This window comes from Anabrus simplex, chromosome 4 (genome assembly GCF_040414725.1).
Source record: "Anabrus simplex isolate iqAnaSimp1 chromosome 4, ASM4041472v1, whole genome shotgun sequence".
NCBI classification, from domain to species: Eukaryota; Metazoa; Arthropoda; class Insecta; order Orthoptera; family Tettigoniidae; genus Anabrus; species Anabrus simplex.
In genome coordinates this window covers 289,175,113-289,191,126 of record NC_090268.1, presented here as the reverse complement: position 1 = coordinate 289,191,126, position 16,014 = coordinate 289,175,113, and the positions used below count along the sequence as shown (strand labels likewise).

The 16,014-nt window shown below is 37.6% G+C and overlaps 1 protein-coding gene across 1 annotated transcript in view; it reads left to right on the top strand.

The window, feature by feature from the left end:
• Window positions 1-16,014, top strand: part of Cpsf73 (cleavage and polyadenylation specificity factor 73) — a 139,998-nt gene that overhangs the window by 108,776 nt on the left and 15,208 nt on the right. Inside the window, exons 12-13 of the mRNA XM_067145569.2 lie at window positions 4,822-4,950; window positions 8,363-8,485. Coding sequence (XP_067001670.2) covers window positions 4,822-4,950; window positions 8,363-8,485 — 252 coding nt within the window. The remainder of the gene's footprint in view (window positions 1-4,821; window positions 4,951-8,362; window positions 8,486-16,014) is intronic.

Here is a 16,014-nt window from a genome sequence, read left to right as displayed (position 1 = left end):
AACTGGAAAAATCCAAAGAAAAGCAGCTCGATTTGTTCTGGGTGATTTCCGACAAAAGAGTAGCGTTACGAAAATCTTGCGAAGTTTGGACTGGGAAGAATTGAGAAAAAGAAGAAGAGCTGCTCGACTAAGTGGTATGTTCCGAGCTGTCAGCGGTGAGATTGCGTGGAATGACATCAGCAGACGAATAAGTTTGAGTGGTATTTACAAAAGTAGGAAAGATCACAATATGAAGATAAAGTTGGAATTCAAGAGGACAAACTGGGGCATATATTAATTTATAGGAAGGGGAGTTAGGGATTGGAATAACTTACCAAGGGAGATGTTTAATAAATTTCCAATTTCTTTGACATCATTTAGGAAAAGGCTAGGAAAACAACAGATAGGGAATCTGCCACCTGGGCGACTGCCATAAATGCAGATCAGTATTGATTGATTAATTGATTGATTTATTTATTTATTTATTTATTTATTTATTTATTTATTTATTTATTTATTTATCTATCTATCTATCTATCTATCTATCTGTCTATCTATCTATCTATCTATCTATCTATCTATTTATTTATTTATTTATTTATGTATTTTTATATATATATATATATATATTTTAATACAGTAGACAGCTTCATTTACATAAAACTGGGCTGAATCCATACAAAGTGTTGTCCCCAGTTAATTGGAAAAAGCCCAGAATGTCAATTTAGAAGGTATAATGTTCAAAGGATTTTCTTTACTAATTTGTGTTTCTCATATTGTTAGTTCTAGTCTGTATCTCTCTAATATAGTATAATATAGTATATTGTAGAGTATAGTTTAGCATAGCATAAATTGGTACAGTTTTAATAATTTTGTGTAGTGTCAAAAGTTTAGCAATCTCTATGGAAGCTGGTGATGGAGACAGTAATACATCGTTGGAGTGTTCCAGTGACGCAGATCAGTAGTGTGTTCCCTTTGTAGACCTTAACCTCCTTTCTGTGCCATACATTAGCAGTGATTAATTTATATCCTCATTCTCATTTTTCTTAATAATTTACTTTTCTCATTTTGGTGTCAGATGTTGTTAGTAAGTGCATACAGGACCTGTTAGGCTTTTGTGAATTTCCAAAAAAAAAAAAAAAAATTGATTCTTTAGCTTTTCTGAATCCGGAATTACATTTTTCTAGGGCTGTGTACCACAGTTGTATTGCATCAGCTGTTGTCACAGCAGTAGAGCGCTGGCAATATAGGTAAGACTTTGGTCACGTTGTTTGCGAACTGTCAGTTTAGAAGTAAAGCCGTACAAAGCTTAGTAGTGAGCTGACTTCCACAGTACAATAACTTAGTAATTGACTTTTTGTTCCCAACGTAGCAGGTTCGATCCTGGCTGAGGTTGGTATTATTTGAAGGGGTTTGGATTTGACAGCTCAGTGCCATACGCTTTTGGTGCGAAGAAACAAAATTCTGACACCTTTTAGCAACTGAAGCAACATTAAACAACTAGCATCACTACTGCTGCTACTGCTGCTGCCCCTCTTAAATACTGCATATTGCCTTTCACCTCCTAGTATATATGTTTTTAATCCTTCACAGAATATTTCTAGATCCTTCCTTTTGTTCACCTATGATTTGATCTCCTTCCTAGGATTCATATACTAAATTTTCATTTGGATCCTTTTTTTTTTAATTCTTCTTTGCTAATCTACTTCCTTCTGTTATGATCACCTTGTGGTCATCTATTCCATTCATTTATTGCATTATATTCCTCGTGTTGAATTTTCAGGAATTTTTTCTCATTGTCCAAAATGTTTATATTTACCTTTATCTCTCATGTATGTCCTCATGGTCAATTTATTCGTTCATGTACCAGTATCTCTTTCTTTTTAGACCATTTTTCAGCATGAATTATATTATTCTTTCTGCTGTTTAATATGTGGAAAAAGAAAATTTGCAGTTTTCAGTACATTGAAGTTTTAACTATTTGTAGAGTCTTCTTCGTATTCTTCTTGATGTTAATCCTAATTTATTGGAGTTGGCCCTTAATATGGATTTGGTCCATTTTTATGACCAATTGCCCTTGGTGGTGCTAAACCTATGTGGTTAATAGTGTAGCTGCGAGTAAATGATAAGTTCATTAAGATGAACACAAACACCCAGTCCCCGAACCGAAAGACAATTAAAATCCTCAGCTGGGCCAGGAATCAAACCTAGGCCCCTCTGAACTGAAGACTAGTGTGCTAACCATTCAGCCAAGGAGCTGGACCTAGCCATTTGTAGGGTGGTATTAGATATTAAACAGACAACACAATACCATAGGGTTTGTCAAGCTGCACTAGGAAGGGAAGTACACTCAGTCACAGAATTTTTGGGACATATTGCTGTGGGTTCCATCACCATCACTTATCAACAGCAGGAAGTGGGAATCAGCAGAAATGGCACCCTACACCACGATACCTCTTGTTGGGGTGTTGTGCTGCTCTACAATGAAGTGTGGATCACTGCACTAGCTAGACATCTCTAGGCTCAAATTTGGTAGTTGTCTGTGTCCAGACAGAACCGTGATTCATCGCTGAACACCACTCATAGTCAATACGCAAGCTGATATGCTGCCCATCCCTGGCATAAGTTCAAATGTGCTGAGCAATGCTCAGGTCGTAATGGTAGATATAGTAAGGGATGTCACAACATCCTATTCTGCTAGCCACCTGGATATGGTACTAGTGGACACAAGCATATACCCAGCTCCCGTGACATATCTCTGGAATGTGCACAGCAACGCCGGTGGAGTGCTTACAGCCTGTCACATGATGAAACAATCCTCCCTGCTAGTGATCTGCTGGGGTCAAATCGAACATTCTTGATGCGTGTGCGTACCCACACATTTTTCTACATCAACACCAACGCACAGTGTAATCAGAATGGTGGCAAGCATTTTGCTGAAATATCTAACCTACCTCTCGTGGTCCAAATGTGCGACCTCAAAGGCTTGTTGAATGTGCTGTTGGGGCATGCTGTGTGTTCACTCAACTTAGCTCTGTGACTCACACTGCTCCTAAGGCTTTATTCAGTGTCTTGCATCTATGAATGAGGAGGGACATGTATGTCCCCTAGTACCACTTCCGCTCGAGCAGTCAGCGCAAATGGGACACATGAAGATACTGCATGGCAACCTGCGTTGTACACTCACAATTTGTTCATGGTGCACAAGGTTTTGTTTTCTCTCTCTCTCTCTCTTTTTGCAAGTGAGTGTAGGTATCAAAGACAGAAAGCTAGAATGGGACATATACAAAGGATGAATGCAGTCAGGATAAAGTGGGCTGTCTACTGTTTCTGTCCCTTCTGATGTGTTTATCCTGCTATTATCCAACACTTTGTTTGTTGTACTGTAACATGACATGCAGTGAGATATCTTGTATAATAACTGATTTGGCATTCCTTAAAAAGCTCAAGCCACCCATTTGAGCACTGAAACTCCAGTCCCATCTTTAGCAATAGATCATTCACTTTCCTCTTAATAACCTCGCTATCTACGTGGATACTGTTCGCCCAAAGATGCTGAAACGACTTGATCAATTCCACTTCCAAATTGGAGTGTTTGGCTCCTCACATGCGCATTTGCTTTGCAATATTTACACCCTGCATTTCTTGAGTTTTAATACTCTAACAATTTTTTGCAAATGACCAAAAATATGGCTTCCGATTGAGATAGCTAAATAAAATTTAGGAAAGTCATCTTCAAAATTACCAGTGTTTCACCCCAGTGCTACATGGGCTCATCAGTTGGTTACTGCACCTTCCCAAGACCGGCACTGCATTGTGCTTATCAGATGTATAGCTTGCAGTGGGGTCGTTACCGGCGTGCTTGCCGACCAGTGTCTTGGGGAAGGTGCGATATCCAACTGATGAGCCCATGGCACACTGGGGTGAAACACTGGTAATTTTGACGATTGAGTTTCCTGAATTATATTTTTTTACAAATGTTGGAAAGCATGGACACAGAAATTCTAAATTCTTTAGCTACTTAAGTTTTTTTTTTTTTTTTTTTTGTTTTTTTTTTTTTTTTTTTCCCTTTCTTAACCTCCATTATAATTTTCATCTTCTCGCTCAGTGTCTTGGAAGAATGCAGATGCTTAGCCATCTTGCAACACAAGAATCGATATCTACATCACATGTACCCTAAACTAAAATATTGAAACTAACAATAAACTGAAATACAGTATCAATAAATACAATAACTACAAAGCGCATAACTGTACACTAAAAATTAGGTAAAATAACTAAGCTGTAAACTACTAATTTTTTAAAATTACAAACAATTTTGAATTAAAAGTCTGAATTTTGGCAATCGGATCAACACTGTCTTTCATTTTACAAATTATCTGTATTTCAAATTAATTTAAATAACATGCAAAATTGTATGTAAAGTTTCCAGGGACAAGATAGTCTTAAAATTTGGAGGGATTTTCAATTAACCAATTTCAGATTATCAGGTTCCACTGTATTGTATTACAGTGTTTGAGACAGATAGAATATCTACTTCCTTATCTTAGAAGTGAAGCTTCCACGGTGTATAGAATTATTTAATTTAATTTCCGGGTTGAACCGTGTTGTAGTTGTCTGCACATCACGTACTTAAATCCTTAAATCTTCCCAAATATAGAATTAATTGTTTTAAAGTAATTAATTAATTAACCAATTATAATGAAGTAATTTTGCTTATATTTGCATCGACTAGAATAAATATTCATAAAAAGTGCTCAGAAAATTTGCTTGAGCAACATTATCTGTACTGAAGTTTCAAATTGTCACACATGACTATCTTATTGTTTTACTTTATTTTAGTGGATAGCCACACCTGTGAATGATATGTATGCAGATGCTGTACTTACTGCAATAATACAAGCAGAAATGTTGGAATCAACGCCATCTTTTTTCCCAGTTCAGTCAAAGATGGATCGGATGCATTTCAAAGTAAGTTACACAACGTATTAACCTTGTTTTAATTTAGTACTTTTGTAAAGCTGACTATTTTAAATCTGTGGTAAATTATAGAAAGTGCAAGGGGTTTAATTAAACCTAACTCTGACTTTCTAACTGTCAGAACATTGCTGGTACAGTTCATCAAACACCACTGATCTGCATTTAGGAGTGTTACCCAACTGTTCGCCTAGTCCTTTCTTAACCCTTAATTAGTCGCTCACAGTCTTTTACTGCATTTAATCGTGCACCATTTTAAAGACTGGGTACAAAATATACACTTCCTTCTTAAAAATAGAATTTACCAAACTTAAAAAATCAGCATACATGATGAATACAATCAATAGAAATGACTAAACGCACTTTGACTCAAAGTTCATGTGCTCTCCTGAATGCTCATATGCGTGTGCACTCTTTTTCTTGGCCTAGCTCATACATTCCTTTGTCCAGATAGCCGGTTCCCATGATTCAATCTTATATTCACTCAGGTACCACATTCCTTCAGCCAGTCCTGCAGTGTACAGTAGAAGTGGGTGCCTCTCCCCGGGAGGTCCCGATTCCCAGCCAGGTAAGGGATTTTTACCTAGTTCTGAGGACTGGTTCGACGCCCACTCAGCCTAAGTGATTACAATATCTGGCCCCGCGGTGTAGGAGGCAACGTGTCCGCCTGTCATCCGGTAGCCCCGGGTTCGATTACCAGCCAGGTCAGGGGTTTTTAATATTGTGAATGATTAATATCCCTGGCCTGGGGACTGGGTGTTTGTGCCATCCTTAACGTTCCTTTCCTCACATTCAACACTCTACACTTCCGCAATTCCAATTACACGCAGGTTCATATCATATGGTGCAAGTAGGGGAAAAAGATCTCTATAGGTCAACGCCCCGAACAAATAGCATTTAAAAAAAAAAAGTGATTACAATTGAGAAGCTATCTGAAGGCAAGATGGTAGTCCTGGTCTAGAAATCCAAGAATAACGGCTGAGAGGACTCATCCCATTGACCACGCTTCACCTCGTAATCTGCACCTGTTCAGGATGAGCGGCGGTCGCTTGGTAGGCGTAGGCCCATCAAGTATGTTGCACTAGGGTATTTGGTTTGGAAATAAAAAAGGGATATAATCTGCTGTTCATAGAGTTGTGCTAATTCTTTAATGGCTGTTATATTCATCTGTCAGAAGCACACACTTTACGATACATTGTTGTATGCTGCTTGCAAATGAACTTTTGACAGTTTGCGCACATAGCACTCATCTTCGTACTCTGCCTCCAGGTAAAGAAACTCCTGCTTCCAGGTGCACCCGTGGCTTTTTGTGATGATTTTTGCCTGTCAGGAATGCCAGCAAGCAGCCATACTTACACTTTCAGTTACCAAGGGAGGCTTTCAACTGTAGTTCTCAGATTTGAACGTTAAGCATTAGAAAATGTAGTGACTGTGAAATCTAATTCTCTTGTCAAGACATTGGGAAGAAAAACAACAACATAAAAACACAAAATTAAAGAAGAAACAGAATCACACTCTGTGATTGCAAAGATAACAGCAAAATATTCGGGAGCCGCAACTAGTTGCACATAGAAATTTTGGCTGTGTTGATGCAGTGCTGCAATATACACACACCTTTGATGCCGAAAACATTCTCTAATCGACAGTAACCAGCCTGAGTTATAAACGGTGAGTGTGGGGGAAACGTACACGACATGGTGGTTATCTCTGTAGCCTGCTAAGCTCATAAGAAGCAAAATATAACACACATGGTCTAAAAGACCATGCAGGACTAATTAAGGGTTAAATGATTTCAAAGTTGGAAATTTATTGAACATCTTCCTTAGTGAATTGTTCTAATCCTTAATTCCTCTTTCTAAAAACAAATATGTGCTGCAATTTGTGCTCTTGAATTCCTACTTTATCTTCACATACGATCTGTCATCTTCAGTATACTGTAGGTACCAGATTTCTTTTGTAATCTTGGAAACTAATGGAAATGTTTCATCCCAAAGTATTTGACATATAGCATGGTAGAATTGGAAAATTTCTGTATTCTGTTGTTAATCTCTTGATGTATGGTATTTTCTGAGGACAGAACACTACCAAAGTTTTCAGTATGCGCCAGGTAATTGAAAAATGCTACGAGACAAGTAGACAGTCATGTTTATGTTTTGTAAATCTGCCGCAGTGGGGGACTATGGGATTAGGGGTAGATTATTAAAAGCAATCAAAGGCATTTATGTTGACAGTTAGGCTGCAGTGAGAATTGATGGTACAATGAGTTCTTGGTTCAAGGTACTTACTGGATTTAGACAAGGCTATAATCCTTTACCTTTGTTCAAAGTTTACATGGATCATCTTCTGATATGTATTAAGTGGCAGGGGAGATTCACTTAGATAGAAATGTAGTAAATAGTTTGACCAATGCCGATGACTTGGTCTTAATGGCAAATTTTGCTGAAAGCCTGCAGTGTAATATCTTGGAACTTTGAAAATAGGTGCAATGAGTATGATATGAAAATTAGCCTTTCCAAGACTAAGAAACCTAAGGGAATTGAATGTCAGGTTGCGAATACAAAGCTGGAGGAGGTGGATAATTTCAGGTATTTGGGATGTATGTTCTCCCAGGATGGTGGTATGGTAAGTGAGATTGAATCAAGGTGCAGCAAAGCTAATGCAGTGAGCTCACAGTTGTGATCAACAATATTTTCTAAGAAGGAAGTCAGCTTCCGGACGAAACTCTGTTTTCAGGCCTACTTTGCTTTATGGGTGCGAAAGCTTGGTAAACTCAGAATATTCTTTTTCATAAGTTAGAAGTAACAGTCATGAAAGTAGCGAGTATGATTGCTGGTACAAACAGGTGGTAACAATGGCAGGAGTGTACTTGGAATGAGGAGATAATGGCTAAGTTAAGAATGAACTCGATGAACAAAGCTCTGTATGCATAAACTAGCTTTGGTGGTGGGGTCATGTCAGGCGAATGGAGGAGGACAGGTTACCTGAGAGAATGTTGGACTCAGTTATGGAGGGTAACAGAAGTAAAGAGAGACCAAGACGACGATGGTTAGACTCAGTTTCTAACGATTTAAAGATAAGAGGTACAGAACTAATTGAGGCCCCAGAACTAGTTACAAATAGGAAATTGTAGCGGCAGTTAGTAAATTCATAGAGGCTTGCAGACTTAACACTGAAGGCATAACAGTTTATAATGAGGATGCATGGACTGACGGACGGACTTGTCACTTTTTGAGCCATTGAAGTGGTGCTTACCATAATCTTGCTCCTAACAAAATCAGTCGTGTTGTCATGGTTTCAGAAATCACCTACTGTCCATTTATTGCAACAAGGCACAATTATCTTTAATATTAAAGGGTTCTTTTTTCCTTTTTGTCCAATGAAGTAATTTACATGTTTGCATTTTCAGGAATGTCTTATTGAAATGCTACAAGAAATGTTTGGTGAAGAATCTGTACCCAAAATATTCAAGGGTGAAAAGTTGTATGTTACTGTGGATGGAAAGAAAGCTAATATTGACCTCCTAAATTTGGTAAGTCATAGTTATTCTGTTTAAAATATTATTGGCCTTGATGTGAATGAATCAGTCTTTAAGCAGAATTGTAATATATAATTAGTACTATATTTATTAGTGTAATCTTAAATTTAGTAACATATTTTTAAGGAAAAAAAACCTCTCTCTCCCTCTCTCTCAGACTGCAAATGGAATACCAGATATATCTTATTACCAGGGCCTGGATTTTGATGACCTAATAAATACAGAAAAATTAATTTAAAACATTTAAAAAATGAAATGAGCAAGAAAAGAACCTGAAAATATGAAAGAAATTTCCTTAAAATTGTAAATTTGTGCTCTGTTCACATTACGTTTAACTCATAATGGAGTGAAGACAGTTTGTGGGCAGCTTTATGTTTATTCTTTGTTCTCTGTTTTTTTTTTTTTTTTTTTTTTTTTTTCATATTTGCTCTCAGAAAGAATAGACAAAAGAGACTTCCAATTACGTGATTTCGAATTAACCGCCAACTCGTATTCAGAAATGCCAACACTTGCCGCGTAACAAAATATTATAAGACGCTTTACTGTGCGCAATTAACCTTGACTCGCAGTTTAAAGCTTTCAAATGCCATGGGGGAAAAAAAAAACTATTCCCAAAATGTATCCAACAAAGTGCATTTACAGTATTCAAATAATGCATGTCGATAACTCACTGCCAAACACAACCTCACGTAATTAAAGAAAAAAAAGCATGATTCAAAGACAAGGAGAAATCTATGCTGGGTTCCCTGTGCAAGTGCTTTATTTATTGTATTAATGTACTGTATGCATTTTAGATGCCCTGTAATTGCACGGAAAGTAGCCGATGCCCTTAAAACGTCGTGGCTTATTGAACTTTCCTATGACGAGGGCAGTCTCTCGCTAGCCTTGTAGTACGATTTCCCGCCATATCACTGCTCTCGTAATATTCAGAAATGCCCAACCTTCCTGCGTTATAAAGTATTCTAAGAGCCATTAATGCATGCAGTCGCCTTGATTCACAGTTTAAACCTTTCAAATGCCATGGAAAGAACTATTTCCGGAATGTATCCAAGGTACATTTACATTAATCAAAATGGACTTTCAACCTACCAGGTCGTGTTATGTACATTTAGTACGTGTTGAAGAGATGTTAAGTACAGAACAAAAATACCCAATCAGACGCCAGTGGGATCCAAACCCACAACCTCCCGATTTTGCGTTGGTTGCTCTACCAATTGAGCTATGGTGGCCTAGGTCATCTTTGTTCTGTTGGAAAGGATCTAAGCTACAGGTCTGGCACTACTGCCATCACACTGTAGAGTGCGTTTAAGTCTCCCGTTGAAGGCCAAGTCCATGAATATTGAATTTTCACGACCGCACTGTAATCGAAATCAACTTTCAGCCTATGAGGTCGTGTTACGTACATTTAGTACGCTTTGAAGAGATGTTAGTACAGAACAAAGATGGCAAACCGGACACCAGTGGGATCTGAACCCACAACCTCCCGATTTTCACGTCGGTTGCTCTACCAATTGAGCTATGGTGGCCTAGGTTATCTTTGATCTGTTGGAAAGGATCTAAGCTACAGGTCTGGTACTACTACCATCACACTGTAGAGTGCGTTTAAGTCTCCTGTTGAAGGCCAAGTCAATGAATATTGAATTTTCTCGACCGCATTGTAATCAAAATCGCCTTTCTACCTATTAGGTCGTGTTACGTACATTTAGTACATGTTGAAGAGATGTTAGGTACAGAACAAAAATGGCCAACCGGACACCAGTGGGATCTGAACCCACGACCTTCCGATTTCGCGTTTGTTCCTCTACCAATTGAGCTATGGTGGCCTAGGTCATCTTTGTTCTGTTGGAAAGGATCTATGCTACAGGTCTGGCACTACTGCCATCACACTGTAGAGTGCGTTTAAGTCGCCCGCTGAGGGCCAAGTCAATGAATGTAGGAACAGTATCATCAGCGTTGCTTGAGGAGAATACTGCAAATAACTTGGCAAGACGGGCACACAAATATCAACGTTCTTGAAGAGGCACGCACCACCAGGATTGATGGTTTTAAGACGCCAGCTACGATGGACAGGGCACGTAGTTCGCATGCCCAATAATCGCATTCCCAAACAAGTGTTTTACTCTGAGATATCAGTAGGTAAACACTGTGTAGGCGGTCAGAGGAAGCGATTTAAAGATGTAATCAAGGCTAACGTGAAGAGATGTAACACTGATGTTGATAACTGGGAGAACTTAGCCTTTGACCGTTCATCCTGGAGATCACTAGTCCATCATGGCACACTATCTTTTGAAGAAACCCGCCGACGTACAGCGAATGACAAGAAGCAATGTAGGAAAGAAAAAGAAGTGCTGAGGAGAAATAGAAACATGACTGCTCCACCTGGGACTACCTGTCATCATTGTGGCAAATTGTGTAACTCCCGCATTGGACTGTATAGTCACCTCCGAACACATAGATGAAGAGGCATCCTGTCTGGAAGACAAACCTACTCGATTACAAATGTTTGCTATCATCTATTATTATTATTATTATTATTATTATTATTATTATTATTATTATTATTATTATTATTTGCACCCTACGGGTCAGGGTAACCACAGTATTTCCCAACTAGTCAGTTATATATATCTCAGGGTATTCATGCCTCCAGAAAAATGGTTAATTTTTCTATGTTTTGGTTTAACATGTGTTCAAAGAGAAAGTAACGGTATCATACGCGGTTCAGAATTACGTAATTCAACGCTCAGTAGTGGATTTTGTGAACGTAAACTTCAGTCAACCTTTCGAAAAACATATCCGCATAACGAGAACCTTACTCACTAAGTACAACTACTGACTACCATTATAAATGAAAACTCATTCCATTATATAAAAATTAATCAAGAAAACACATTTATTAAACTATCAAGATTCGCGAAAGAAATGGTTAATGTCAAATATTGCTCATAATCTTCCAATTATCAACCTAATAAATAAATATTTTAATTACTGAATCAAATATTCTAGGTCAGCGCTGCCTTACTCCTAAACTAAGTTTACATATCTTAATATTCTGGGTCGCGTATTCCTGAAATGAATTGTTGCTTTGTTACATCTTCCTATTAAAATTTACATCTGGTCACTTAAGTGTATATTACATCAAAGTCTTCAGACCACGGTCAAAATTCGGTATACCAATAAGTTATTCCATCACTCACGGTGTTAATTATACACCCTCATCAAAAATACAACCATAACATTGTTCAAGTTATCGCGGAAATGAACTGAATTTGAATAAAGTGTCCTGAATACAAATATCAGTGACCTAAGTTACATTGAAAATTATCTGAGTTCGTTGGTGCAGACTACAGTGAAGAAAATGAAATATTGAATGACGCACTAAGTTTCTCGGTCCGATTGCCACTTAAATTACGGCTCCTAACTAAATATTATCTCAAATAATTTCCCTACTCTAGCTAGATAATTTCTTATGTAACGTATTCCAGTTCAATATACACATAGCCAATAAGCATTTTTCATATATAGATGTGCAAATGCCTACACAAAGATATTTCAACACTACATTATCATACTAGTTGCATACAAGTTTGATCTTCCACGCAATTACCATTCATTCAGAATATGATACAATCATGTATTCATTTACCCATCACCGGTTGTTATTATTGTCAAACCACTTTCACACTTCATTAAAATATGCGTAATTTTATTGTCCATACCTTGCTATAGTTCCTCCCTGAGGCATACTTATATTCCGTAGTCGCTTTACATGTGCTCCTACATCGCACATTAGATATATCATATACGTTTCACTCCCTGTTAATCTGCGCAATATATCATTTAAAATACCATATATACTTCCATTACTTCATTATTAACCTTCAATTCAACCCATATTTAATTCATTTAACATCTATAATTACCGCGTTTAACCTCCAATATTAATTAAACACAACGATACGTATCTCTTCAATAGCGCAGAATTCGTTCCTCAAAACGCATTTTGTCATACAATTCAACATATAACCCCAAATTCAGTATCTATTCTTTCAATATATTCACACAGCAAAGAGTATGGTAATTTAACTTAACCAATTCAAACATGCATCCCTCTGTGACGTAACTGGGTTTGACTGGTATTACATCACTCATGGATCTTTCTAACTAACCGGGATTCTTTGAAAACAGCTGTTACACTATGTCACATTTTTAATCGTATTCCTTCATCCTTGGATAAAATAATGTAGTAAACACGTTACCATTCTGTAACAAGATATCGTCTAAAATATTTCACACTGCACTTTCTTATATTCACAGCACGCTTAATTATCTCACGCTTAGGCTGTTCAGATCTATTGCATATACTGGTAATACTCTACATAAGAAATTATACTACTTAATACTATTACTTAGCTCGCCATTCAATATCTCGGGCCGTAGTTGCTCTTCGGTCTGGTCGCAGGCCTTGGATCGGGAACTGGGCAGGATCTCCACCACTGGTATCTCAGGTAGAGTGACCTCCTCCACACGGGTCGGGTGGTTTTAACAGCCAGGATGACATCTCCCTCCAGGTTGGTCTATGCCGATTTAGCAAGCCATCATCTGTTCAGGAACACAGTAGACAATATGCGTCGATTTTGGAAAATATGAATTCATCATGGTTCTGCGTAATATATATATATATTTTTATAGTGATTGCTTCTTTATTTAGGCTGTCCTTGCAATTATTTCCACTAAATATAGCTCAACCTCGAGCTCTCACGTCTCAATCAATTTCTTGTTTCCAAACGACTTTGCGTCTAAGTATTTGGACGGACTTTTCAAAGCTTCTGGATTTTTATTCTCTCTTTACGGTATTTCAACGTTTATCTCTTCGTTTCGTTCAATATTTCCGTCCTCTCAGCTTAAAATTTCACGTTAGATATTGCAAATCTTGCTTATTTTTGAGAGCGATGTTCGGGATATCTTGTCCTTACCACGTCAATTTTTTAAGTCAGTTTTTATAATAATCTGTTTGATCCTTCTTATTTTTTTAAAAAACAATTCTATCGATTCTACACCATTGTACACCGCCTTCATAGTGGTAGGTTTAAGTTAGTCATGGCCTTCTAGCATACATCAATATCGATACCCTATTACACATTTCTTTGCCTTGGCTAGCCTCTACCTTCCGTAGGCGCCATTTTTAATACGTCCAGTAAATGCATCGGGTACATATTATTATTATTATTATTATTATTATTATTATTATTATTATTATTATTATTATTATTATTATTATTATTATTACGGGAATATCGTGGATCACAGAGGTGTAAGAATGTACTGGGGTGAATGGGCGGACGAGGAATTGGCCAGAGCATAAGTTAATGCACTAAATTTGAAATTTTATATCTTTTCCTTTTTTTTAACTTTAAAATTTAATAAATAGAAGATCTGAGTAAACAATAACAATATAATAATGAGCTCGTCGGTTCCAACAACAATGACTTAGAGTCCAACAATCAAGTACAAAACTCGAGAGAATTATCAACACGATAACATACAAGGAAAGTACTTTATAGCTCTGAGCAGGTACTTTGTCATATAAGAACATGTTTGCTCCACTAGTTAACATAACCTAGGAGTCTGAGCTCCAAAAGTTAATATAGTCCAGCCTCTCAAAGGCATAAGTTTCTTACAGCACACAAAGTTATACTTGACAATCTTCAAAATAGGTTATTTACAGTCATGCAGCCCCGGTTTGGACTTATCTTCTGCTCATCAATATTACACTTTCTTTACCAGAAACATAAACAGGGGCAATGAATACCCATACTAAATGGCCTTAATGTAAAAAGAGAAAGAAAAAAAAAAAAGAAAAAATGGTTGAACATGATTGGCCAGGAACAAAAGGTTAGGAGGCAAAATACTTGCACTCCTTCAAGAAGTTTTTTAAAACCCTACGTGGGCTTATGGCCCAATGATACTGAGGCTAAGCCTATTCTACGCCAGGGTAAATGAGAAACATTAAAATCCAAGAGAGTGTTGAGAGTTTTAGAGGATTAGAAACTTCAGTCACCCCGTACCAAGTTGAATGGGAATCAACAAAAGGTAATCACTCTTTGTTCCCTTACATTACATGTGTCCCAGCAGAAATTTGAACAGAGTCCTCGGACTTGCCAAAAATCTACATTTAAACCATGAAATTAGAACTTTACATGAAAAAAGAAGTTTGAAACCTACCCCTCAAGCTATCTGCCAGAGCTATCACATGTTAAGAAAATTCTGCCATTACCTTGAGTTGCTTGGCCTTCTGAACGCCAACCTGCGGCCTCTCGCCCTTAGTACACGCCGCACACAATCAACTGGAGCGATGAAGATGACAATACAGCCCTAAAGCGCCCAGCTTTTATAGTATTTCGAGGGGAATTTTCCAGAACTCTTTACAGATAGGGCGGATGCCTGTACACACCCCCCAATTTCACTTGGCTAGAGAAAATATTCACAAAATGTCTGATTGGTTGATAGATACAGGAGTTGGGGGGGGGCAGAAGTGTTGACAACCTTGACATAAGAACAAAACAATCTTCAAAACTTTATCCAACAGTAAAAATCAACTTTCCCTTCAGAATTAATTGCCCTTAATCCCGCCGATGGTCGAGACATCTAACAGTTGCAAACCCAAGTATCTTGCATTACATTAGTTCAGGTTCAGTTACATAGATGGTCTTATAGAAGGCGTGCAGTTTAACTGGACGGAGAAGGTTTACTCGGGTATTATTATTATTATTATTATTATTATTATTATTATTATTATTATTCTGGGGTTATCTGTGGAATGCGGAGAGATGAAAGAAGGTGTGGGCTTGAATGGGTCTATCTACAATATCAAAGATTAATTTAAAACTTTAAAATAAAGGTTATATTTCTTTTCAGATCACAAACTAGGTGAAGGAGCAAGTTATCAGGTACAATAACAATTTTGATACAAGAATAGAAAAACCCAGAAACAGGGAATTTACCAATTTTGAGCTTCGAGCTCCAAAATTACAAATTTACAACGTCGCCCATGTAGCGTTTAGTTGGACAAGGAGAGATATCTCCCAAGACACAAAATTCCAGAGCACTTTGCTCCAATCGTTACAATTTACAGCCTTCCAAAGGCACCACTCAATATTACAATAAGTACCCGAAAAGAGCTTATATGCTCTCCAAATTCAACCAAGCAGACTAGCTGCCAATTTCTTACAGCCTACTCAAGGCAACTTTACACAAAACCTTACAATTTCAGGCCCCTCTAGGCACATCCTACAATTTACAATCTAGTTAATACAGGGGCATCTAGTACCCATACTACTGGGCCTTCATGAAAAAAAGAACAGGTTAAATTACTGCTCCCAACTCAAAATGTATGAAGGCGTACACTTGCGCTCCTTGAAAACCAAGTTTTAAAATCCTACTTGGGATTGTAGCCCGATGATACAGAGGCTAATCCCACACTACCGAGGTGACTAGAAGGAAAGTTAATTAATGCTTTACAG